This window comes from Lissotriton vulgaris, chromosome 11, assembly GCF_964263255.1.
Source record: "Lissotriton vulgaris chromosome 11, aLisVul1.2, whole genome shotgun sequence".
Lineage (NCBI taxonomy): Eukaryota > Metazoa > Chordata > Amphibia > Caudata > Salamandridae > Lissotriton > Lissotriton vulgaris.
In genome coordinates, this window is record NC_141699.1 from 254,820,973 (window position 1) to 254,847,712 (window position 26,740).

Consider the following 26,740-nt stretch of genomic DNA (forward strand, 5'->3'; position numbering starts at 1 on the left):
AACCCACTTTTTAAAGCTCCTGCGGCTGCCATATTACCAGCAGTCCTAAGCAAAAAAACTGCTCAAAAAATGGATTACCTTACAGAGAGGTTCAATGCACAATGACACTTTGAACAGGATTTGCTTTCTCTCTCTCTAGGGCAATAAGGGTGGAGTCAGTGTGCGCATGTCTCTATTTGGTCACATGGTGTGCTTCCTGAACTGCCATTTACCAGCTCACATGGAGAACTCAGAGCAACGCATGGAAAATTTTGGGAGCATCCTTCAGCTGCAGCAGTTTGAAGGTCCCTTGGCCAATGGTGTCCTTGACCACGAGTAGGTAACTTATGTCTCCTTACCCTCGTCTGCTCGTCTATACATATGCAAGTCATCATGGTCATCACTCGTGGCTCTCATCCTCCGACACTGACTACCATCTTTCTGTTCTACTATCTTAATCCATAAACACTATTCCTCACGACCTACTGCATGGTGCTACTCTCTGAGACACCTTCGTCATAAGTGAAAAAAGGTTCAATTCTCTTTATCCAGGTCTGCATCATCAACAATAAAGATTGCACACTGGTCCTTTATTGATGATGCTTTGTTGCGTTTTGCGGTCTATGGAGATATCCTTCAGTAGGATGCCCCTTTAAATCAAAACGACAAAATAGGTATTGAGAAGTAGAGCGCATTGTGCAAGGCCCTTCTCTGATGCCCATTATTCCACCTGTGTGATATCCCAACTATCTCTTTAATACCAGTTTCCCCCTAGTGCTCATTCGATTGTTTTTCTTTAATACATGGTGAGGCTTTGCGAAACCTGCTCACACTGGAGGTGCACCTGCACTATTGAGAATCCGTGACATGAATGTATCATTACATTGATGCTACAACTTCCCAATTACTACAACTAAGAATATCACTAGGAATAATTAGATAATCAGAAGGGTAAGAGTTAGAATTAGGGCTAGTCTAAGGAGCATTGTTAAGCTTAGGGTTAGGGTTTAGGTAAGTGGGGAGCTAGGTTTAGAATGGGCAGGGATATGGTTTGAATTAAGCTTTGGTTTGGGATAAGGGATGACTAAGGCTTTGGTTTAGGATTTGGTCAAGGGATAAGGGCAAGAGATAGGTTTGGGATTAGGATGAGGATTCTTTAGTTGAGGAGACTTAGCCTTAGGTTAAATTTAGGCTTAGGGTATAATTTATGGTTAATAATGCTATGTTGAGAGTTAGGGTAATGCTTAGAATTCAATTTGGTGATTCGAGATTAGAGTAAAATTAGGTTTTAGGTTTGAACGTTAAGCTCAAGGTTAGTATACTTACCATTGTGCTTAGCTTAGTCAATATAGCAGTCTCAGTGCACTTATCATTGGGCTTAGCTTAGTCAATATAGCAGTCTCAGTGCACTTACCATTGTGCTTAGCTTAGTCAATATAGCAGTCTCAGTGCACTTACCATTGGGCTTAGCTTAGTCAATATAGCAGTCTCAGTGCACTTATCATTGTGCTTAGCTTAGTCAATATAGCAGTCTCAGTGCACTTATCATTGTGCTTAGCTTAGTCAATATTGCAGTATTCTCAGTGCACTTACCATTGTGCTTAGCTTAGTCAATGTAGCAGTATTCTCAGTGCACTTACCATTGTGCTTAGCTTAGTCAATGTAGCAGTATTCTCAGTAGTTGGAATTTCAATGTATTTGCATTCTTAGTAATTGAAATTTCAGTAATGTTATTTTTAATAGTGAGCATTTCAATATAATGGATTGTCTATAGGGATGTGTATGTATATTTTATGGAGTGAAATACAGCTTACATTGAAAGGCACTTTCATTTATTCATTACCTATTTTGGTAGAAGTGACCTTTCCAGTTCGGTTGGTGCTCATGCTACTCTGATGGAGTAAATGAAGAGTTGGTCTCATGCTAGGCGTACATCGAGTGTACCTATTTCTGCTTCAGACCTTACTGCCTTTCAGAGACACTGGCATTTGGGAGATGGATTTCTATCTCAGTCCCCTCTGGGTCTTGTTCTCTCTTGTCTGATACTATGACTTCTTTAACATATTTCATGTGCTTTCCTCTTGTGCTAGAGAACGTGAGAGACATGATTAGAAAATCACGTGCTAGAACCACCTTTCCACACATGGCTCTACATGTTTCCATTCCTAGCTCTTCTCACAAAAGACATGGGATTCAGACTGTACCTGTTGCAGGACTCTTTAGTGTCCACCTGAACCAATCCCGACTAAAATCCACATTATACTTCCGGCGAGCCTTACTAATACGTGTGTTGTAAATCCATTTGCTTCTGATTGTTAATCCCCATCCTATGTTTTCCATCCTTCTCAAAGTTTTGCTTGCTTTGTTATTGCGTTGTTACCCTGAAATCGATAGGCAATCTGCCATGATTGCCTATCGATCCCCCTCCTACTTGGTAGTCAAGTATAATGCATCCATTGTCATGTATTAGGGTCTCTAGTTCTGCATCCCCAATAATGGCTTGGAATCTGGCAGCCCCAGTTCTCGGCTTGCTACCTGCCTACATTTCAATCCATTTAGATCTCTCCCAGGCCCCTTCTCCTGACTGGGTAATCTGCAAGACACAGATCATCCTGGCATCTGCAGCTATATATATCTTCCACTCTGGTGCAGCTGTTGAGAGCTCATGTCATAGTAGTTTGCCATCAATGTACCTGAAATTGATAAAATGACAACGCGCTTTGCCTAATTAGGTACAGTGGCCTCTAATTGGACAACCTTTGCTGGAAATGCTAACAGAAATTGAGCAAAGCTGATGGGACCGAGAGAGGGTATTTCATTGTAATTCCTGAGCTGCAGGGATACACTTTACCCCCTCCTTTAGATAACTTCCTAATTGTGGCTGAAAGGACTCCTACACAGGCAATGAGGAGCCATGGCACAAGAAGCTACCATGCTTGTCCACACGGCTGACCAGCTCTTTACACAGTGTTTACTCATTTTGGGAACAGCTTGCCATTAACCATCGAATTGAGTTTGGCGGGTTTAGTTTAAGCCTATCACACTCAACTATAGCATTCAGAGCCGGGCAGCAGTCGTGGACAAAGTTCTACAATCTACCCCATAAGCAAGCATTGCGAGCAAGCCCAACGCTCTGCTGGCGTCTTTGGGAAACCTTTCCAGAAGTACATCTCGATTAAAAATAGGTGTTTCGCCCAGGACTCTAACAGCCTACCACTGGGCATCATTCCTCCTCAACAGCAAACCGACAAATTATCGTAGCAATCCTTAGAAGACCTCCAGCCTTCCTTGTAGCCTGGGTCCAGCGCTGCAGACCGTGTCACAGTAGACACTCACAATAAAGAGTTACCCACTCCTGAAAATGATATGGGATCTTGTGGGGAAGGTGTTTGCTTGAGCAGACCAGCCAAAATGGTTCTGCTCAGACCAGGGCAGATGGCATCATTAGTCACAATGGAGCTTTTTGCTGAGACTCTCTGCCCCGCTTTGCTGGAGAGCGTGAGAGTTGACCCAGAGGCATAATGTACTATGATGTGCTCCCCTCTTACAAAGTTTAGTAGGGATCCCCTAAACGTCGCTTAAGCTATCCTTTCACAGATAATTCTTGGGCCAAGTGGGGACCCACTGAGCAGTTGCCCTATGCTTTGTGCACCATAAGTGCTGCATGGAATTATGCTAAGATTAGGACTCGTATTGATCACACGAGGGGCGACTTAAGGCCGAGTAGATGCCCGTCCCACGTGAACCCACAATGCACACGTAGATACCGCCCCTTCCCTTTTATCTTCCTCACATCTTCCTCCTGATTGAAAGATCTTGTGCTCAGTAAGCTGCAGGCTGGATCCACATAATGCATGCACATGTACCATACCACAAGAGTCGAGCTACTTCAGCAGATGGGGCAGGGTGATGGGGCTGTCTCCCTGCCACTCCTCTGTCCTCATCGATCTCCTTTCTTCCTCCAGTGTCGTTTTCTGGTTTGGGGACTTGAACTTTCGTATTGAAGACTTTGATATGCACTTTGTGAAATACGCCATTGATAACAACAAGTTGGGGTTACTCTTGGAGAAGGACCAGGTAAGATGATCTCACCCTGCAAATACTTGGTACATGGTTTTCTGCATAATTAAACCACAGAAACATCCTTGCATGACTTCATCCATTCTAATGTTTTTCTTAAACACAGGTGTATGTGGGGCCACATGTCTGCAGCGACACGGTTTGAGGAGTCTGCCATATACACATGACACGCAAACACTACCTGCATAGGTCTCACTGCACTCACACACTCTACCCATCCGTACACCAGCATCTAATGCTTAAACGAAATAGCCACTCTCCTTTTGCTTCAGTGTCACTCCTGGAGACAAAACACAATCACAGCACTACTCTGGGTCTTGCGTAGGACATCAATGCACTGGGCATGCAGAATGTCTACAGACGCGCTTTAGCGCTGTAAAGATCACTTTTTGATTATTCCTAAAAATCAGAAACAGGTAGCAAAGTGTTTCCCCTTAAGCATGCGGTCCAGGTGTGTCAGTGAGCTTAGTAGGTTTTTGTTATTTTAATTTATATCGTGTGCGATTCACCCCGAGAGGGGTATCTACGCGCACAGGAGGATCGGCGGCAAAGCAAAAACTGGATCAAAAAATTCGGTGTTGGGCAGTTTCCTGAATTTCAGATAGTCAGAACATGTGCACATGTGGTAAGGTGGACGAAAAAAACAAGGACCCCCTGTTTGTGTAACAGAATATGTTATACAGGGAAATTAGACAGTATGAAAAAAGGCATCTGAATTGATATCACCAGGGAGAGAACAACATGTGGAAGGCACAACAATCAATTAAAAAGTACAAAATTTTGTTTTTTATTAAGTATATATACTCCGAATAAAAACATTCAAATACAAAAACAAATACATTCAACCTATTCTAATCATAAAAAACAATAATCTACACACAAGGTAAAATTGTCAATAACATAGTTAATTGTAAGTTCATAAAACAGTGGCAAACAAATATAATCTTCGACGCGCGTTTCGGCGTATTACCAAGAACGCCTTCTTCAGGAGCCACATATAAAATCAAAAAGTTGAAAATACTACGTAGTTCCAAGTGATGGCTGGAACACAGGGGAACGCTCCGTTCCTAATCGTATGGACGGATGTGGGGTTTAGTTCCTTTTGGTTATATTAAACCATCCAACCAAAATACTAATGCTGGTCAATTCAGTGTGTGAAGGGAAATATTTAAAACGGCAACCAATCGATGTCAGTGCTAAAGCATACAACCACTTATGCAGCAGAACGGCTCTTCCTTGATATGGGGCTCGTTGCTTTTGTGAATTTCTTTAAAACGAAAAATAGTTGGCTCGGTTGGTAAATATACAAGGGAACGCGGTTAATAAAGCTGCTCCCTCAGCGGTATCTTTGAAGCGAAAGCTGTCTTGGATGTAGCGTTAACATCAACCTGCGGGCGTTCCGATCCGTGGATTCCTGGCGTCCCGCAGCCGTTGGAAATGATAATGTGGTAAGGTAACATGTTCCAGTACATAGGGGCTAGGTAGGAAAAATACTTTCCTCCCATATTAGAATTTGTTATATGTGGGACAGCGAGCTATGCTTTGTCACTTGATCCGAGGCGTCTAGCTGGACAGTGATGTTATAGATTAGAGATTAGGTAGCTGGGGCCTTTGCCTAACAGTACTTTATGAGTAAGACAACAAATTTAAAAAAGAATTACTTTCTTGACTGGCAGCCAATGTAAAGATCTTAGTAACGGTGTAGAAGCAGGGCCCAAAGGAAGGTTGCCGATGAGACAGGTAGCTATATTCTGGACAACTTGCAATTTGGCTAGTAATGTCTCATTGGCAGAGGCGAGTAACGCGTTGCTGTAATCCAATCTGCTTGTTATAAGTGCTTGGACCAGGGTCCTCCTTGCCACAAGAGGATAATATGGTAACAGATGCCCGTAGTGGCCAGGACCTGCTCTTTCATAGCCAATGCTCGGTTTATAGACCATCGCTATAAAGAATGGGTAAGGTGAGGGTGTGTCGGTAGAGGAACAGGGTCAGAGTACCCTCCTCTACACAGTGGCAGGATAAGTATGTACTCCTATACTCAATCAATCAATCAATCATGGACATTTGTATAGCACGCTACTCACCCGGTAGGGTCTCAAGGCGCTGGGGGGGAGGGGTCTCATACTGCTCGAAGAGCCAGGTCTTGAGGAGTTTCCTGAAGGAAAGGTGATCCTAGGTCAGCGGGAGGTGGAGGGGGAGGGAGTTCCATGTCTTGGCTGCCAGGTAGGAGAAGGATCTTCCCCCGGCGGTGGCTTTGCGAATGCTGGTACGGCGGCGAGGGCGAGGCTGGTCGATCGTAGCTGGCGGGTGGGCATGTAGAAGGTCAGGTGGTTGTTGAGGAGTTTGGGGCCCAGGTCGTGGAGGGCCTTGTGTGCGTGGTTGAGGAGCCTAAACGTGATCCTCTTGCTGACGGGGAGCCAGTGCAGGTCTCTCAGGTAGCCGGAGATGTGGCTCTGTCGGGGGACGTCCAAGACGAGTCGTGTGGAGGCATTCTGGATGCGCTGAAGTCTTTTCTGAAGTTTGGCTGTGACGAGTGCCTGGGTGACCGTTTTCCTGGTTTCGGTGGGGATCCATCAGAAGATCTTATGGAGCATGCGCAGGGTGTTGAAGCATGATGATGATGAGACGGCGTTGACTTGTCTGGTCATCGAGAGGGAGGGGTTGTAATGGCTGGATTTTCTGAGTAGGTGGGATCAGCCCCCAGGGGCCCTGTGACCCAGCCAAAACATACTCACCTTCCGTCCTCAGGACCACCTATCCAGGCACCTGGTACCTACCTGAGGATGGGGAACTCGCAATATACAAGCTCATATTATCAAAAACACCACTAAATCTATAGGGATACTAAGAATACTCACTGATTACTAGGGATATCCATACCCTACACCACACTTATTTACATCAGTTGGTCTCGCGGCCACCCTGACCCAGACCGTTCTACCCTAGGGCAGATCTGACACACAATCTGGTGCGTCTACACACGGGCCTGCAGAACCCAATGCTCCCTTTTCCAAACCGTTCGCGATCCTGCGAAACTTACACACTAGTTCAACCACCTAGTGCTCTCATTTACTCAAGCCACAATCCTGTGGGTATACACACTGGTTCGACCCCCCAGTGCTCTCATTAACGCCGCATATCAACGACGACCACATTCCTATGAACACCTATACATATATATATACATATATTGGGATATTATCTCAGCTGTCTACTCGGGATGAAACTACAATAATGACTTTGAATGTGGTTCCAGATTATTGTGTATTACCTGCTCTTGGCATCAAAGGTCCACTCACTCCCTATTTATGTGATCACCACTTACCTGATTGGGATTACTCATCCATTCACGTGCCTAGCATTCACCTAGGAGCTACATTTACCTTCAGTGAACAAGAATAGGGGCTACACACCAGTTGACTGAGTTGTCTCTTGATTTAAGCGCTCCTACCCCCCTTTTTGATCCATCAGTGGCTCAACAGCAACTGGCTTGAAGCCAGGATAACTTTATCATGAAAGAACTCAAGCACTGTAGTTATGGGGATGTTTATTATTACACTAATAAAATACACATATACAGATATGTAACTGACAAAGACTATAGGTAGAACACACCGCTTGAAAGAGAAGGATTAAACATAACAGGAACACTCCACTGAAAGGGAAAAGATTAGAAAGTGTAAATGTAACTAATTCAGACTACCTCACCTATTAGAAGGAAGATTTCTCTCTCTGCCTCTGGTGGGATTAGGGCTCTCTCTCTGCCTCTGGTGGGATTAGGGCTCTCTCTGTCTCTCCCTCCTTCACCACATCACCACGCCTCTGGTTCAGTTGCTCCAGCTGACAGCCTTCACTGCTTTCTCTCTCCTCATCTTCAGTAGTCGTCTGCCTTCTTTCTCCATTCAAGAACTGCACTCTATTCTGCAGCTCCCAGCAGACATCCTCTCTCTCTCTGCAAGCTATTCGGAGCTCCAAGCTGTTCTGGGCTCCCTGCAGTCCTGTGCTCCAAGCTGGTCTGAGCACCACGCTGAACTGCACACAAGCTGGAATGAACACTCCTCCTCTCCTGTAGCTCGCTAATATGGATTCCTCTCCCCTCATGGAAATTTCCACAGGAGGGCTGTCTCCTACCGAATTCCTGTGCCAGCTCCCAGGCTTCCACGCAACCGCAGTGCGCCTCTGCATGTTACGTCTGGGCCCAAGAGAAAAACACATTTCTCGGATAAGAAGCAGTCCTAACTGGATTTTCCCTCTAGCACAACAGCCTTAACTGAAAACATTGCCTTTGCCCTAAAAAGCCTCTCTGCTTCCATCAAGATGGAGTCTCTCTAGCTTTAGGCCTGAAAGGGGTGAAATGCTCCTTAGCTCTGTCAGAATACCTACATAAACCATACCAATATGTCTAATATGTCAAAGCCAATAGGCAATAGGCAGGTTAAAGTCAAGAATAAAGGCATATTAAGCAGCTATCCTCTTCTAGGTCTGGAAAAAGGGCTTAAAAGGGCCAACACAGGCTAAGAATACCTATACTAGATGCGAGCAAGATTAATGATCTATATCACTTCTAAGTAAAGCCAAAAACTCTGCCATAACATTCCACCCTTAGATCCTTATCTTGCGAGCATCTTATAAACAACAACAACCATCTAAACAAACATCAACATAATCTATCAACAAATCAAAACCTAAAAAACTCCCTAAAAACAATGACAACTTAAGGAAATTCCACCTGGAACTCAATTGTAGGGAATAGAAACCTAAAAACAAATCAAAGCACCCTTGACTTGAATGCTGAAACATATCTGAGATTGGATCTGATAACAAAAGAAACTAACCAAAGCATCCTCAAACTAAATGTTCCTCAACTTCTAATGATAACTGGTGAAATCTAGTGATGTAGGGGCTTATGTGTTGAATGAAAACAGCAAGGGGCCTAAATGGGGCCTACTTCGGACAACTTAAGACTAAATGTGTTACAACTTCTAATGAAAGAACAAGAAAGGGCCTAAATGAGCCTTACGTACTATAGGCAAGTTAAGCTAATGATGAATCATGAAACTATTGGTGTAGGGGCTAATATGTGAGATGAAAATAACAATAGGCCTAAATGAGGCCTACCTGCTGACATTAGTCAATTTAAAGTGAAATCTGGGAAATAAACATGACAAACTGTTGCAAGGTCTGGATAAACATTAACACATAATCATACTAAAAGACACACCACCCAGAACAATCCAAATGTTAAGGTAACCACCCTTTGATCAATCAAGGTGAAAATGCAAGAACAGTAAAAAAAACTACAACCCCAGTCTACAAGATAACTAGTGTAACATCAAGCTTAAATCACACAGTGGAGCACATGTGTGCGCCATCATTCAAAAAAGTCCTTCATTTGGGAAAAACTTGTGTTGAAGAAAACAGAAAAACTATAATAGGTGACATGTTTTTGCTTCAAAAGTGGGGCCTGCTTGTCCAAGGGATTACGCATCAAGTACTTATATAATCCTGTAACAAATAAAACATGTTTGGGTTTCATTTCTTTTTAAAAGTGGGGCCTGCTTGTCCAAGGGATTATTCAATGTCCAAATTCTTTTATAATACTGTTACAAATAAAACATTTTTCTACTTTTTTTGTTCTTTAAAAGTGGGGCCTGATTGTCCAAGGGATTATTCAATGTCCAAATTCTTCAGTGTAGGCCACCACCCTGCATCCTCCAATGCGGCCATCCATCACCCGGTCTGGTCTGGTCTGGTCTGGTTCCATCATCCAAAAACAATAAACTAAAATAAGAACATGAAAGTAAAAAGCTAAAATAATAAAAGGAAGTGGAAAGGGGGACGGGCCCACACAAAACCACAACCACAGCCATCCTAAAAAACAAGAGAACAAGTATCATTATTCTTGTAAAATAAAATTTTCCATTTAAAAAGCACCCCGGGTGCCTTTCATTATTGAAAAGAAAATATCCTAATTAATTAAAAACATTCAAAATTTAACTTTTAGTAACATTGAGTGGGGCCTAACATACCCTAATCCTAACTAAGCCAGTCCCACCCTTCTGGGCAAGAGCCATGCTACAGTGTGAAAAAAAAAGTGGAACACCGCCAAATGATGACAGCATCAGCAGGGCACTGCAAGCCTCCCATTTTCCCTGGTCAGAGAAGTCCGCCCAGGCCCATCAAACTAACTAACTCCAAGGGAAGAGCCAGGCCACCCCGCCCTTAAATAAACAAGCCGTGCGCGGAAGAAAATTGAACTGTAGCCAATCATAACACACTGGGACGTGATCGAAACTTGCAGAATGAAAAAGCTCGTCTGCACAGACCAGCTGGTCTGCCAAGGTCGAAAAACAAATTTCACATGCCTTATTTTGTAATTAACGGAAGCTCGAATTTAACAAAAACAATTCTGTTACAGTGTATTGCCAATTAAAAAAGCTCCAGTTTTTTTTTAAAAAGACGTTTGTCCAACTAACTCAACTAAAGGCAAGACATTTAAAATATGAGCACTTATTTAGAAAGGGGCAACTACTTTAGGCATACAATATTATACATGCTGCATTTGAGAAACGAATTAACATGGTCCATTTGTCAAAGAGAAATAATTTGTAAAACAACATAAAATGCAGATACATTTCAACATTGTATTTAAGTTCACATTTATAAAAGCATACATTTTCATTTACATTTTTCCCTCTTTCAAAGGCATATGGTTGCATTCCACTAATTAAAAGCACATGTTATCATGCACTATCGGGCAAGATTTATTATTCTTAAACCAACACATTCCTGTCTAGATGGAAACCCCTCACAGAAATTATTAATGAAAACAGCTCGTAGCGTGCACTCTAACGGGCTATCTTTTTAACATTTCACTCATTTTAAAAGAACACAGCTTTCTCCGTAAACAGACTGGTTGATTTATAACCACTTCAGTTCCAAGGTGAACCCACACAAATTCGTAGACGCATTTCAAAAGGAATGTGAAATGAACAGAACCCTTCTCAAAACACAAGATGTTACCTTTCCGTCAAGAAACTGACAAAGCACATAGGCTGACCAAGGAATCAAAAAAAAAAAAAAAGTCAAAATCAAACCATCAAAAATCCTTAAAATAATTCACTGACTTTTATAGTCAGGTCAGATAACCATGCATGTTGACAGCATGTAAAAAATAAAGGCTGCCATCTCAACTCAAGATATTAACCCTTTGGCAGCTCAAATAGAAACATTTCCCAACGTCCATTTATACATGGGAAAATCATGATCACATTTCTTCACGTTCACAGCTAACACGTACACATATTTTCAAAAACGTTATCCCCAAGCACCCGAGAGAGATCCAGCTCTCTCCTGCCAAACGTAATGAGAACATGCCCTGTCCAAGCCATGACCACATGGCGCTATTCACAAGCCATATTTACAAGACAAGCCTTTCACAAACAACATTTCCAAGGCGCAATGCACAAGGAACACAGCAAATTAACATAAGAACATGCACCTCACAAACCACATTAAAATGGCGCTATTCTAAAGCCATATTTACAAGACAGGAAACAAACTCAAAAAATGACACGCTTTTCACAAGGAATATATTCAAAGCACCATTCACAAGCAACACAGCAGATTAACATGAGAACATGCACCTCATAAGCCACAATAAAATGGCGCTATTCACAAGTCATATTTACAAGGAGCTATATTCTAAAAACTCCACAGATCATATTAAAATGAACACATTTCACATTGCACAGCATAAGCAGATGCAGCAAGCAATTTAATGGGCAATTTAAAAGCACTTTTTACACACATTTATACAATTGGACCATCACAAAAATGTAACTGGCTTCCTCATGTAATGCCATCCTTCAACTCTGACAGTTTAAACACCAAGATGAAAACCATTCCTTCCACCCTGAATAAACCAAATGCCATGATGTAATACAATCTCCTCACGCTGCAACTGTTCAAGCCAATAGGTCTAACAGGCTACATAAACTGCAACATTACGCCAGATGGAACTAGCGTTCAGGGCACTCCCTCAGAACACATGGGCAACTCTCTAAACACATGGCCAGGCACACAGGCTTCGTAAACTGTCCGACTACGCCAAAATGTAATGGCTGGATTTTCTGAGTAGGTGGGATCAGCCCCCAGGGGCCCTGTGACCCAGCCAAAACGTACTCACCTTCCGTCCTCAGGACCACCTATCCAGGCACCTGGTACCTACCTGAGGATGGGGAACTCGCAATATACAAGCTCATATTATCAAAAACACCACTAAATCTATAGGGATACTAAGAATACTCACTGATTACTAGGGATATCCATACCCTACACCACACTTATTTACATCAGTTGGTCTCGCGGCCACCCTGACCCAGACCGTTCTACCCTAGGGCAGATCTGACACACAATCTGGTGCGTCTACACACGGGCCTGCAGAACCCAATGCTCCCTTTTCCAAACCGTTCGCGATCCTGCGAAACTTACACACTAGTTCAACCACCTAGTGCTCTCATTTACTCAAGCCACAATCCTGTGGGTATACACACTGGTTCGACCCCCCAGTGCTCTCATTAACGCCGCATATCAACGACGACCACATTCCTATGAACACCTATACATATATATATACATATATTGGGATATTATCTCAGCTGTCTACTCGGGATGAAACTACAATAATGACTTTGAATGTGGTTCCAGATTATTGTGTATTACCTGCTCTTGGCATCAAAGGTCCACTCACTCCCTATTTATGTGATCACCACTTACCTGATTGGGATTACTCATCCATTCACGTGCCTAGCATTCACCTAGGAGCTACATTTACCTTCAGTGAACAAGAATAGGGGCTACACACCAGTTGACTGAGTTGTCTCTTGATTTAAGCGCTCCTACCCCCCTTTTTGATCCATCAGTGGCTCAACAGCAACTGGCTTGAAGCCAGGATAACTTTATCATGAAAGAACTCAAGCACTGTAGTTATGGGGATGTTTATTATTACACTAATAAAATACACATATACAGATATGTAACTGACAAAGACTATAGGTAGAACACACCGCTTGAAAGAGAAGGATTAAACATAACAGGAACACTCCACTGAAAGGGAAAAGATTAGAAAGTGTAAATGTAACTAATTCAGACTACCTCACCTATTAGAAGGAAGATTTCTCTCTCTGCCTCTGGTGGGATTAGGGCTCTCTCTCTGCCTCTGGTGGGATTAGGGCTCTCTCTGTCTCTCCCTCCTTCACCACATCACCACGCCTCTGGTTCAGTTGCTCCAGCTGACAGCCTTCACTGCTTTCTCTCTCCTCATCTTCAGTAGTCGTCTGCCTTCTTTCTCCATTCAAGAACTGCACTCTATTCTGCAGCTCCCAGCAGACATCCTCTCTCTCTCTGCAAGCTATTCGGAGCTCCAAGCTGTTCTGGGCTCCCTGCAGTCCTGTGCTCCAAGCTGGTCTGAGCACCACGGTGAACTGCACACAAGCTGGAATGAACACTCCTCCTCTCCTGTAGCTCGCTAATATGGATTCCTCTCCCCTCATGGAAATTTCCACAGGAGGGCTGTCTCCTACCGAATTCCTGTGCCAGCTCCCAGGCTTCCACGCAACCGCAGTGCGCCTCTGCATGTTACGTCTGGGCCCAAGAGAAAAACACATTTCTCGGATAAGAAGCAGTCCTAACTGGATTTTCCCTCTAGCACAACAGCCTTAACTGAAAACATTGCCTTTGCCCTAAAAAGCCTCTCTGCTTCCATCAAGATGGAGTCTCTCTAGCTTTAGGCCTGAAAGGGGTGAAATGCTCCTTAGCTCTGTCAGAATACCTACATAAACCATACCAATATGTCTAATATGTCAAAGCCAATAGGCAATAGACAGGTTAAAGTCAAGAATAAAGGCATATTAAGCAGCTATCCTCTTCTAGGTCTGGAAAAAGGGCTTAAAAGGGCCAACACAGGCTAAGAATACCTATACTAGATGCGAGCAAGATTAATGATCTATATCACTTCTAAGTAAAGCCAAAAACTCTGCCATAACAGGGGTCCAGGATGAAGCCCAGGTTGCGTGCCTGGTCCGTTGGCTTGGGAGTGGTGCTCAGGGCAGGGGGCCACCAGGAGTCATCCCAGGCGGAGGGCGATGTTCCTAGGATGAGGACTTCCGTCTTTTCTGAGTTCAGTTTCAGGCGGCTGTTCGTCATCCATTCGGCAACGTCTTTCATTCCATCGTGCAGGCTGGTTCTGGCGGTGGTGGGGTCGTTGGTGAGGGAGATGATCAGCTGGGTGTCGTCGACGTAGGAGATGATGTTGAGGTTGTGTTTGCGAGCGATGGCTGCGAGAGGGCTCATGTAGACGTTGAAGAGGGTTGGGCTGAGTGATGATCCTTGTGGTACGCCGCAGATGACTTCGGTGGCTTAGGATCTGAACGGGGGGAGGCGGACTCTCTGGGTTCTACCGGCGAGGAACGAGATGATCCACTCCAGTGCCTTCTCTTGGATTCCGATGTTGTTGAGATGCTGCACTAGGGTGTGGTGGCAGACAGTGTTGAATGCTGCAGAGAGGTCCAGGAGGATGAGGGCCGCTGTTTCCCCGTTGTCGAGCAGGGCTCTGATGTCGTCAGTGGCTGCGATGAGGGCGGTCTCGGTGCTGTGGTTGGCTCGGAACCTGGACTGCGAGGGGTCGAGGGATCCGTTTGTCTCGAGGAAGGCGGCAAGCTGTCTGTTGACGGTCTTCTCGATGGCTTTGGCAGGAAAAGGGAGGACCGAGGTGGGGCGGTAGTTCTTGAGGTCGGTGGGGTCCGCTGTTAGTTTCTTCAGGAGGGCGCTGAGTTCGGCGTGCTTCCACATCTCCGGGAAGGTGGCGGTGTTGAAGGAGGTGTTGATGATGTCCCTGAGTTGGGGTGCGATGGTGGAGTCGGCCTTGTTGAAGACGTGGTGGATGCAGGGGTCGGTTGGTGATCCGGCGTGGATGGTGTTCATCGTGCTGGTGGTGTCTTCGGTGCTGACCGGGGTCCAGGCGCAGAGGGTGGTGGTGGGGGGCACTGGTTCGGTGGTAGGGTGCGAGGTAGGTGTGCCGAAGCTGTTGTGTATATCGGCGATCTTGCGGTGGAAGAATAAGGCGAGTGAGTCGCAGAGGTCTTGCGAGGGGGTAATGTTGTTGTTTCCGGCGCTGGGGTTGGAGAACTCTTTGACGATGCTGAAGAGTTCCTTGCTGTTGTGGGCGTTGTTGTCCAGTCGTTCTGTGAATGCTATCTTCTTGGTGGTGCGGATCAGCTGGTGGTGTTTGCGGGTGGCGTGCTTGAGGGCAGTCATGTTGTCTGTGGACTGGTCGTGGCGCCAGGCTTTCTCGAGGGTGCGGCAGTTCTTCTTGGAGTTCTTGAGTTCGTCGGTGAACCAGGAGGCTTTTTTGCTGCCGGGTCTGTTGGGAGGGTTCTTCAGTGGTGCGAGATCATTTGCGCAGTTGGTGAGCCACTGTGTGAGGTTGCTGGCTGCTTCGTTAGGGTCCGTTGTGCTGGTGGGAGGGTTCTGGCAGAGGGAGGTGGTGAGCTGCTCGGTGGTGATCTTGCTCCAGCTCCTGCGAGGAATCGGTTGCGGGTGGTGGTGGGTCGTGGATCTTCTGAAGCTGAAGTGGATGCAGCTGTGGTCAGTCCAGTGGAGTCCGGTGGAGTGGCTGAAGGAGATGTGCTTGCTGGAGGAGAAGACGGGGTCAAGGGTGTGGCCGGCGTAGTGGGTGGGGGTGTTCACCAGTTGTTTGAGTCCGAGGTTGGCGAGGTTGTCCAGTAGGGTGGTGGTGTTACTGTCCTTGTTGTTCTCCAGGTGGAAGTTGAGGTCCCCAAGGAGGATGTAGTCAGCGGAGGGGAGGGCTTACGGGCTGATGAAGTCTGCGATGTCTTCGCTGAATTGTGTGCGTGGTCCCAGGGGTCTGTAGATGAGGGTGCCTCTGAGGGTGGTCTTGGGGTCGGTGTGTATCTGGAAGTGGAGGTGTTCGGCGGCGGTGAAGGTGTCGTCGGGGTTGGTCGTGATGTGGATGGTGTTCTTGTGTAGGATGGCGATGCCTCCTCCAGTCTGGTTGACGCGGTCCTTCCGGGTGATCTTGTATCCGTCCGGGATGGCTATGGCGATGTCAGGCGCTGAGGAGGCGTTCATCCAGGTTTCTGTAAGGAAGGCGATGTCTGGTGAAGTTGTGTTGAGCAGGTTCCGTAGTTCGACGGCGTGTCTGTGGATGGAGCGGGTGTTGAGCAGGATGCACTTGAGGTGGTTGCTGCTGGTGCTCGGCTTGTCGGGTGCAGTGCAGGTCCGGATGCAGGTGAACTTGCAGGCTTGGCAGGTGAAGGGTCCGTGGTTGCGTTTCGGGGTGGCTTGGTGGCAGGCTGGGTTCCGGCCGGGGTTGAGTGCGGTGAGGGTGGTGGCGTCGTAGGTCCGTCGCGTGGGCTGGCCTCCTCGGGGGCCAGGGGTCCTGGCGCTGGGCGCGGTCCAGGCGCAGACGGGCTTGCCTTTGGCGTGCCTTCGGCGCACAATCGGCGCGCCCGCTGCGCGTGAACACTGCGCGTGAACACTGCGCGTATGCGTGGGCTCCATATGAGGCAAAGTGGGAGGGCGGAGCAGCTGGGAGGCGGGAGCGGGGGGGCCAATCGGGTACAGAAAAAAGAAAGGGGGTGGGGCTGCGATGGGGCAGCGGCGGGAAGCGGGGAGCGGGTGGCGGCACCCGAGGGGATGTAAAATTGATACTTGTATAGCGCACTACTCACCCGCAAGGGTCTCAAGGCGATTGTACGAATACCGCTGTGGAACCCATCCTGGCTTTCCCTGTGAGGCGTCCACTCCAGGGCACCCCCAAGGTGGAGGCCAGGCATCCTTTTAGCGTTATGGGGGCCGTTGTGGAGATTAAGCAAGCTATTGCCCAGAGTTGCAGAGTGGGACTCCATGATTGGATTAGGCACCGAGGCTAGAATTATCAGGTCCGTGGAATTTTGAGCCCAAGACCCTCCGGGGCGGGGAATTGAACCCTGGTCCCAGGGTAGGTTTCTGCATCAGGGTCTCCAGCTCCAATCATTGAGCCACACTTCTCCACTAATGTATGAAGTTACAACGCATGCTTTTACCACGCATGCCTTTACAACGCATGCCTTTACAACGCATAGTGCTTTCGGGCGCTGGATAGTGAATAGTTTAATTTACTATTCCTATCTCCAGTCCCCATGGATAGTAGGGAAGGTGTTGGATAGTACATTAAACCTATTCCCTATCCTAGAGCGCCCCCCAGCGCAATGCGTTGTAATGGTTTGCGTTGTAAAAGTTGCGTCGTAATGGTAGTGCGTTGAGTTTGAGTTTGAGTTTAAAAGTTCTTCTTAAGCGCACGTACGCCAGCGGCTTCTTGGCGCTATTGCTAACGGGGACTGAGGGTGGAGGTAGGGAGGTCAAAACGGGCAGTTAGTCAAAGGATTTAGTAAAAAGATGGGTTTTGAGGTTTTTGCGGAATTGTGAATAGAGGGGGATGGAGCGAAGTTCAAGGGGAAGGGAATTCCAGAGGGTAGGGGCGAGGACAGCAAATTTAGAACCACCCCACTTCTTTCTCCGGAAACGTGGGATGGTAAGGAGGGACTGGGTGGAGGATCGTAGAGCCCTAGTAGGGACATAAGGGACGATCTCCGAGGAGATGAAAGCTGGCGCCGAACTGGAGCGGGCCAGGAAGGTAGTGCATGCGAGCTTGAATTGAATTCTAGCTCGCAAGGGGAGCCAGTGCAGTTGTTTCAGGAGAGGGGTAGAGTGGTGGAATTTGGGAAGATTGAAGGCCAGGCGGGCCGCCTGGTTTTGTATTTGTTGAAGGCGACGCAGACTGTATGCGGGAATACCGGCATACAGGGCGTTCCCGTAGTCCAGGCGGGACACCACCATGGCCAGGATAATGAGTTTTAGTGCGGAGAAAGTGAAAAATCGGGACACCCTGCGAATTGTGCGCAGTGAGAGAAAGGAAGAAGATACCACAGAGCTAACCTGGGAGTGAAGGGTGAGTTGCGAGTTGAGTTTAATGCCTAAGGTTTTGACTGAGGGAGAGGGAACGGGAGAGGGACCAAGAGAGGGGGGCCAGAAGAGAGGGGACCAGGGGCTGGATGAACCACCCGTCAACACCAGTTCTGTTTTATCGGGGTTGAGTTTAAGGTGGTTGTGGTTCATCCAGTCCCTGATATGAAGCATAACAGTTTGAAAATTTAGTATGGCGGAAGGAGAAGAAAGATTGAAGACCAGCTGGAGGTCATCCGCATAATTAAATACGGTGACCTCCATCTGTTGAAGAGAGAAAATAAGAGGGGCAATATACAGATTGAAGAGGAGGGGAGAGAGAGAGGAACCCTGGGGAACCCCGCACTGAACTCTTCGGGTGTCCGCTGTGTAGTCACCCAGGCGGACAGCCTGGGTACGGTCACTCAAGAAGGAGGACGACCAGACCAGGGCACTCCCCCCGATCCCCGCCGCCGCGATACGGGTGAGTAAGATGTTATGGTCCACCGTATCGAAGGCGGCTGAGAGATCGAGGAGCACAAGCGCCTGGTGCTGATTGGTGTCCATACCCTCCCTGAGGGTGTCAAGGACCGACATAACAACAGACTCCGTGGAGTGTGCGGGGCGAAAACCGGCTTGACGGGGGGCAAGGGCACCGTGTTTCTCCACAAAGGAACTCAGAGCGCAGGTGACATGGCGCTCGAGCACCTTGGCCAGGAAAGGCAGGAGGGAGATGGGGCGGAAATTGGCCGGGACAGAAGGATCTGCCCCCGGTTTCTTCAGAATGGGCACAATGACCGCGGATTTCATAGAGTTGGGGACTATGCCTTGAGAGAGGGAGCTGTTTAGGAGATGGAGGGGAGGGTCTGGACAAGAGACAAAGACGTGGCGGAGAATGTGGGCAGGGCAGGGATCAAGTGGAGAGCCGGATTTGATCAGTGGCACTACAGAGGTCAGATTTTCCCGAGTGATCGGGGGAAAGGAGGTTAGAGCACCTTTTGGGAGGGGACATTGAGGGTCAACAAAAGACGGGGAGGGAAGGGGGATGTTGGCCTTAATGGTGGTAATTTTCTGAATAAAATAATCATTAAGAGAGAGGCAAAGGTCTTCGGATGGGGCTGGTTTGAGAGTAGTTCTGTCCGAGAACGCCAGGTTGTGAACGATGGAAAAAATCTCTTTGGACTGGTTCTCTGCTGCTAGAATTTTCGAAGAGAAGTAAGATGTTTTGGCCTCCAGGATGGCTTTTTTATACTGGTTCAAGATGTTGATGTATTCCAGTTTTAGAGCGGGGCAATAGTTTCTTCTCCAGGCCCGCTCTGCGCGACGGACAGTTAATTTGGTGGTTTTAAGCTCGTTATTAAACCACCGATTGGCATCTTTGTCGCGTTTGGAGGTTATGCGTTTGAGCGGGGCAACAGAGTCGCAGCTGTGAGTGAGCCATAGATTTATGGAATCAACCTGGGAAGCAGTGGTGAGACCCTGAAGAGCAGGAAGAGAGTTAGTCAAGAGGGAGGAGAAATTTTCAAGATTGACGCGACTCCATGATCGGACCCAGGTGTTTTTGGGTCGGAGGGTCTTAGCTGGAGGAAGAATGGGAAGGAGAAAGGAGATTAAGTGATGGTCAGACCACGGGCAGGGGGAGATAGAAAGTGATTCCACAGGGCAGTTCAGGGACCAGATCTGGTCAAGCCGATGGCCTTTAGTGTGGGTAGGAGAGTGGACATGGGATGTGAAGTTGAGCGAGTGAAGGGTTTCAGAGAATTCCTTCGAGGAAGGGCATTCGGCAGGATCGGAGGGCCAGAAATTAAAGTCGCCAAGGAGTAAAATAGAAGAATTGTTGACAGTGATAGTGGCCAGGACCTCCAGAAAGTCGGGGAGGAACTGTATGGGAGACTGGGGGGGACGATAAGTGAGGAAGCAGGTTAGGGGGGGGGAAGTAGAGAGTGTGCGGATCACTAGGGATTCGGTGGTGGCAATGGTAGGTAGGGATAGGATTTGAAAGGGGAGATCGGTACGAGCGACGACCGCCACGCCGCCCCCGGCTCTGCCTGATGGACGATCAGCCCTGAGGGCGTAGTAGGAGTCCGGTAAGGTGGAAAGAAGTGCGGGGAGGGAGTCGTCGCGGAACCAGGTCTCAGTTAAGAAGAGGAGGTCGGGGGGTGTGAAGGTCCAGCAGAACCGAAAGTTCGTGCGCATGGGCGACCGCCGAGCGAGTGTTGAGGTAGAAGACTGTGAGGTTTTTAGGAATAGAGGGAGTGGCAGTTCCACCATTAGTGGGAGAAGAGGAGACTGTGGGAGGGGAGTGAGGGAGAGGGGTAGGGAGTGCTATACCAAGAGTGGTGATGAGGGAGCCGGTTGTGGCCGAGATGGGCCAGGGGCCCTGGTAGCTACGAAGTTGGTCCGGGGAGTAGGTGATGAAAGGGACAGAGTGGAGCGCCCCTAGTCCCGGCCTGTCGCGGACGGGCGCAGACGGGCTTGCCTTAGGCGCGCCTTCGGCGCGCAATCGACGCGCCCGCTGCGCTCGTCCGCTGCGCTTCCTACCAAGACACATGATTTATGGCAGCCAGACGGGAAGTGGGGGGGGTGTGGCCAACCGAGGGGGCGTGTATCAATCACGCGCCGCGCCCTCGAGAATGGCTGCCCAGGAACAGGAACCGAGTCGTTGCAGCGTGAAGCGCTGTTCAATAAATCAAGAAGTGCTGGTAAGTGGGGAAGTGAGCAAAGTATTACAATAAGATTTTAAAAGGGTTTTTAAAAAAAACGCGTTTCTCTTGCTCCCGGCTTCCGCCTCAGGAGTCCTAGCGTTAGTGCGGCGCCTAGCGTTGACGCGCACTATTTATACCATCAGCGAGGGGGCGTGGCCAACCGAGGGGGCGTGTATCAATCACGCGCCGCGCCCTCGAGAATGGCTGCCCAGGAACAGGAACCGAGTCGTTGCAGCGTGAAGCGCTGTTCAATAAATCAAGAAGTGCTGGTAAGTGGGGAAGTGAGCAAAGTATTACAATAAGATTTTAAAAGGGTTTTTAAAAAAACCGCGTTTCTCTTGCTCCCGGCTTCCGCCTCAGGAGTCCTAGCGTTAGTGCGGCGCCTAGCGTTGACGCGCACTATTTATACCATCAGCGAGGGGGCGTGGCCAACCGAGGGGGCGTGTATCAATCACGCGCCGCGCCCTCGAGAATGGCTGCCCAGGACCAGGAACCGAGTCGTTGCAGCGTGAAGCGCTGTTCAATAAATCAAGAAGTGCTGGTAAGTGGGGAAGTGAGCAAAGTATTACAATAAGATTTTAAAAGGGTTTTTAAAAAAACCGCGTTTCTCTTGCTCCCGGCTTCCGCCTCAGGAGTCCTAGCGTTAGTGCGGCGCCTAGCGTTGACGCGCACTATTTATACCATCAGCGAGGGGGCGTGGCCAACCGAGGGGGCGTGTATCAATCACGCGCCGCGCCCTCGAGAATGGCTGCCCAGGAACAGGAACCGAGTCGTTGCAGCGTGAAGCGCTGTTCAATAAATCAAGAAGTGCTGGTAAGTGGGGAAGTTGTAAAAGTTTTGTTGTAAAGGTTGTTTACCCACCCGAGGAAATAGCGAGGCACGCTAATATAAGCAAAGTAAATAAAGGCAAAAGTTAAAAGCACAGGAAAAAATACACAGGCAGAAGTTCAGCACACAATAACAGGGAAAATACAGTGAGCACGAAATACAGGCTGTGAGGCGGAGCAGGGAGAACGAGCAGCAGCGAGGGGCACCGCTGGCGAGCCGTGCGGTGTGGGGGGTGTCCTGAGGTCAGGTCACAGGTCCCTGTAGAAAGCTGAAGGATCAGGGTATATTGGCATACAGAGTTGTAGGAATAAGCATATGCCTCCCTGCACAGCTGTACTACCACAGTGTACTCCTATACATACTTGCCAGATAAGCACATGCTTCTATGCACAGCTGCAGGATCAGAGTGTACTCCTGTACAGAGGTGCGTGATAAGCACATGCACTATACCCAGCTGCAGGATCAGAGTGTACTCCTGTACAGAGGTGCGTGATAAGCACATGCACTATACACAGCTGCAGGATCAGAGTGTACTCCTGCACAGAGGTACGTGATAAGCACATGCCCTATACACAGCTGCAGGATTAGTGTGTACTCCTTTACATACTTGCGGGATAAGCACATACACTATACACAGCTGCAGGATCAGAGTGTACTGCTGTACAGAGGTACGGGATAAGCAAGTACCCCTATACACAGGAGCAGAGTGTACACCTGTACAGAAGTGTGCTATAAGCACATGCCCTATACACACCTGCAGGAAGAGATTGTACTCCTATACATACTTGTGGGCTAAGCACACGCCCTACACACTGCTGTAGGATCAGAGTGTACTCCTGTGAAGAGGTGTGTGATAAGCACATGTCCTATGCACAGCTGCAAGATGAGAGTATATTCCGTAACAGCTGTGCAGGACTAAAGCTGCCACTGTGCACAGGTACAGGATCAGAGTGCCACCTGTACAACGGTATATCTGATTGTGAGAGTGTGTTCCTGCATGACAAGAGTGTTAAGCCACAGGAGATACCCTAAAATCAGTATGTGACCTCCCCGTCGTGCCACATTTCTGCTCAGTGTTCAGACTTTTCTTTGCTCTGCCTGCCCAGGGGTGACCTTCACATACCAGAGACCAACACCCAGAACAAATCTGATCTCTGCGCTGCCCTTTCCACTCCAGGGACCCGCAGCTGCAATTGCCCTTAGTGCTTGTGTGTAAAATGAATTGGCCACAGTCCACAGCAGTGGAAGAATGCTTCTATGGAAACAGGAAGCAGGGTTTTTATTCCTTCCTTGGAGCTGCTTAATTCACCAACCCGCCCTGACTGGTTTTTGAGTTCCGCCATTCTTCGGTATACTCTTGTTCTCAGCCAATCAGTTAGTGGACGAGCTGACGTCAGCTCGGGAGCGCCTGCTCCAAATGAGTCTCCAGTATAAGGATAGTTATTATGTAGTTCTATGCCGGCCTCTTTCATGTCACTCTTATTTCACGTATTCCCTAGGGTAGCAGTGGCGGCTGGCATGTCCCGAGGGTGGTAAGGCGGGTGGGGGAAAATAAAAAATAAATTTAATAAAACACTTACCTTCCTGCAACAAGGCAAAGTTCTCCATCGTCTTCTCTTCTCGAGGCAGGCTCCCAAGGCAAACCTGGCGCTGCTCTCATGCGCATAAGAGCAGAGCCCTGATTGGAGTGAGTGGACTCTGTCGGCTCTCCAGAGGGCACTGGATGCCTGCACTTACTCTCAGTCCCGCTTACTTAAGAGAGTTGGGTTGAGAGGTTTAAATTGCGCATGTCTGTCTGGAGGTCTAAAGACAATGGGCTGAAGAGACAAGTCCAAAATGTAGCCCACCCTCCTCCCTGCCATTCAGCAGCAGTGCCGCCCCCGTCCTGACACTCCGTTTGGGACAGGGTGACGAAAAATGAAATTGTAATGAATTAGATTCATTAACTTTTTTATTTTTCGCCTCTGGCGCATTTCACTGGGGCGACGCTCTTCCGTTAGAATGGAGGAGCCGCCTCTGTAGGGCCGCCTCATGCACTTAAAAAAGATGTGACTTGTTCTCTTAGGGTAAGCAGCAGTCATGTGTTTCTCTTTGGGCGGAGTCTCAGTAGAACTTTTTTCTAAATCTTTACCATTCTTAGCAAGCCAGTGACCCTAGACAAGTCCTAGACAAATCACATTATGTTCCTGGGTCTCAAGTTCCCATATCTGCAAACGTATAGCGTATTAACAAACCAACTGCTCAATATTAGGTATTATCTAAAAATACTGGATACTGTAATTGTATATAGCGCTTACTACCCCTGACAGGGTGTTGAAGAAATTTTTTGTGAGAGTAGCTCGCTACTCCGGACCCAAAGTGGATTAGTGGAGGATTAGTATAGAGACATATAAGTTATTAAATTTGAGTGGTGGCCATGTGAGTATGTTAGTTGGATTGAATAGGATACAGGAGGGGTAGAGGTGGTAAGTGTCTAGAATGGTTAGTAGGGAGATCATAGTAGTAAGATGAGGTTTGGTATGAGTCAAAGGATGGCCAGAGGAGGGAAGAGTCTAGAAAGGTTTATTAGGGAGATCGTAGTAGGACAAGTCAGAGAGTGGAGGCAGAGGATATATTGAAAGGGGTATAGGATGGGACAGTGTAGTAAATTGGAGAGTTGAAGTTTTTTTTTTCTTACTGTAGGAATAAAGTAATCAATATATAGGTATGTAACTATATAGAAATGCATACATGTATATGGTAAATAGTAAAGAGGTATAAAGTTGTATTATATAAAGTCCCCTATGTACATGTATGGCTAGGAAAGTTCCAGTTGTAATTGGTCTGTAGTTGTTGGGGTCATGTGGATCCAGGTTTGTTTTCTTTAATAATGGAAATATGTATGCCTTTTTAAAAGCCACCTGGAAAGATTCCTATAGTTAAAGAATTATTGATGATTCTTCTGACTGGCGTGGCAGCAGAGGTAGTTAAAAGAATTGTCTTGAAGATTTGTGGTGGATAAGGGTCAGAAGGGCAATTGGCTGGCCTGCTTGCTTTGACAAGATCCATGAATTCCGTTTCTTTTGGTTGTTTGAAGGAATGTAGAGGCTGGGTTAGCCTACTCTTGGAGAGGACTGTTGGAAATGGGTTGGTGATGGTTGGTTTTCCTTTGCTTTAAACAGGAGTCCAACATGTCTGGTTTGGTTGTGTATTGATTTGTGTAATGATATTGCAGTATTCCTTTCCTCACTTACTCCCACAGTGCCCATATTTAATCCAAAACGAAATTCCCACTTTGGGATTTAAAAAAAAATGTATTAAAGCAAGTGAAAGTGTGCTGTACGGCTCTGTCATGTTCACAGAGCTGTATGGCACACTTTCCGGAACCCCAGTTCCTGCCACTATAAGGGATGTTAAAATGTGGATATTAAATTTGGAGCGCGGTAACTCCGTCAGGTGCCATAACCACACTCTAAATCTGCCCCTTTTTTCCATTTGATGCTTTGATTTTTGCAAGTATTGATTTGTCTGTTTCAGTTTAAAACTGACTTTGAATATCCAGCATTACATTTTTGGTTGAGCTGTCCTCCAATCAGATAAGGAGAAGCCACAGAGGCTCCAGAAGGGGCAGTCCCAGTTATGTCAATCATCCAAAGAGATCTTGGGAAACTGCAAAGACCTCAGAAGAGAGGGTTCCAGTTGTAGCAATCCTGTAAATAAGTAAGGATTAGGCAATACCGACCTCTTCTAGCCAAAGTCTAAGTTGCACTGTCAGCATCTTCTCACCACATCCGCTGCTAGACTGAACCTGTTGCTTTAAAAATGCTACTAGCCAAAGAAGATTTGCTGTACACCTTTTGGCCTCCACTCTTTCTTGCAACTCCAATATCTTCTGATCTTTGAGCAGCTAGTTATGCGGATCACATTGAGTTGCGCGAGTTTCTACAATGTTCAATAGAAGACAATTTTCCCAGTTCAGTTTCTTGCCACTCATAGTAATCTTGCCTGCCTTTGGAATCACTTCTCCTGAGGGAAGTTAATTATGTATTTATTTATTCATCGGGTACAGAAAACACACAGTGTGTGTAAAAACACAACTAATTGAATACTATTTTTATAACCAAATAGTATCATCCAACGTTTCTCGCAGCAATTTACTCCGCAAATAAAGGGTCAATGGTACAAAAAATGTGAATGAGTTGTTAAACAATTGTTCAATGCGAATGCTTTGTTGGAAAAATGGGTTTATAACTCATTGGTTAATAAATACCAGAGAATGAGAATCAATTTACAAAAACAGGAAGGGTGGACTTGCAGGTTACAGTTCCTGCCGAGTGCAGTCCATGTAAAGCCAGGCACGTAGGGGGATTCGCATATTATGGGACACAAAATCTTACGCATGACCAAACATGATCGGGACATTGGGGGTTCTTATACTGGGTGACCTCAAAAGAGACAAAAATGGGACAGTCCTCAAAGAAGCTACATGTCTTCTGTTAGCTAAACTTTCTATTCCACTTTTTATGTATTCGTTCTTTTATTTGTTTTGCTGTTTTACATTATAGCAACATCTGTTCTTTCAGCCATTTTGACTAATGCAGTGACGTATATATTTGGGTAGTTATGCTACATGTGAGGTTAATATGGTCAAGGTGGTTGGCCCAGTGAGCTACAGGACCCCCGTATGGCGATACCCCAATTAGGGCCTGGCACCCACGTATGGCGATAATCCAAATAGGGCCTGGCTTACTATGCCATTACCTCAACTTGCACCTCACCTATTATGTCCAAAATGGCCGAAACTGGCCTTTGGGGCAGGACCTCTGCTGATTTGCATATGGTTGGTCTTTGTATTTAATAGCTTTGTGAAAGAATAAGAGATAGGCTTCAATGCAGTGCAGAAAAATTAAGAGTGACTGAAATTGATTCATCTACTCAACCTATCACTTTTTTGTTCTTATGTATATATACAGGGGGGCATTTTGTTTTTCCTATAAAGACAATACAATGTTCAGTAAGACTGGCACAAGATATTAACAAGATTTACTAGCATGATCTATGACTAATAAGACCTTATATCCAGCCTTAGTAGCTGGTTGCAATTCTGTCCTGTATCTAGGAGCCACGATCATATATTCTGTGATAATGTGGACATCCGTGATGCA

At 46.8% G+C, this 26,740-nt stretch overlaps 1 protein-coding gene across 1 annotated transcript in view; it reads left to right on the forward strand.

The window, feature by feature from the left end:
- The window catches only part of INPP5J (inositol polyphosphate-5-phosphatase J), a 182,110-nt gene that overhangs the window by 114,322 nt on the left and 41,048 nt on the right, over window positions 1–26,740 (forward strand). Inside the window, exons 6-7 of the mRNA XM_086943176.1 lie at window positions 140–315; window positions 3,945–4,056. Of these exons, the coding sequence (XP_086799302.1) occupies window positions 140–315; window positions 3,945–4,056 (288 nt within the window). The remainder of the gene's footprint in view (window positions 1–139; window positions 316–3,944; window positions 4,057–26,740) is intronic.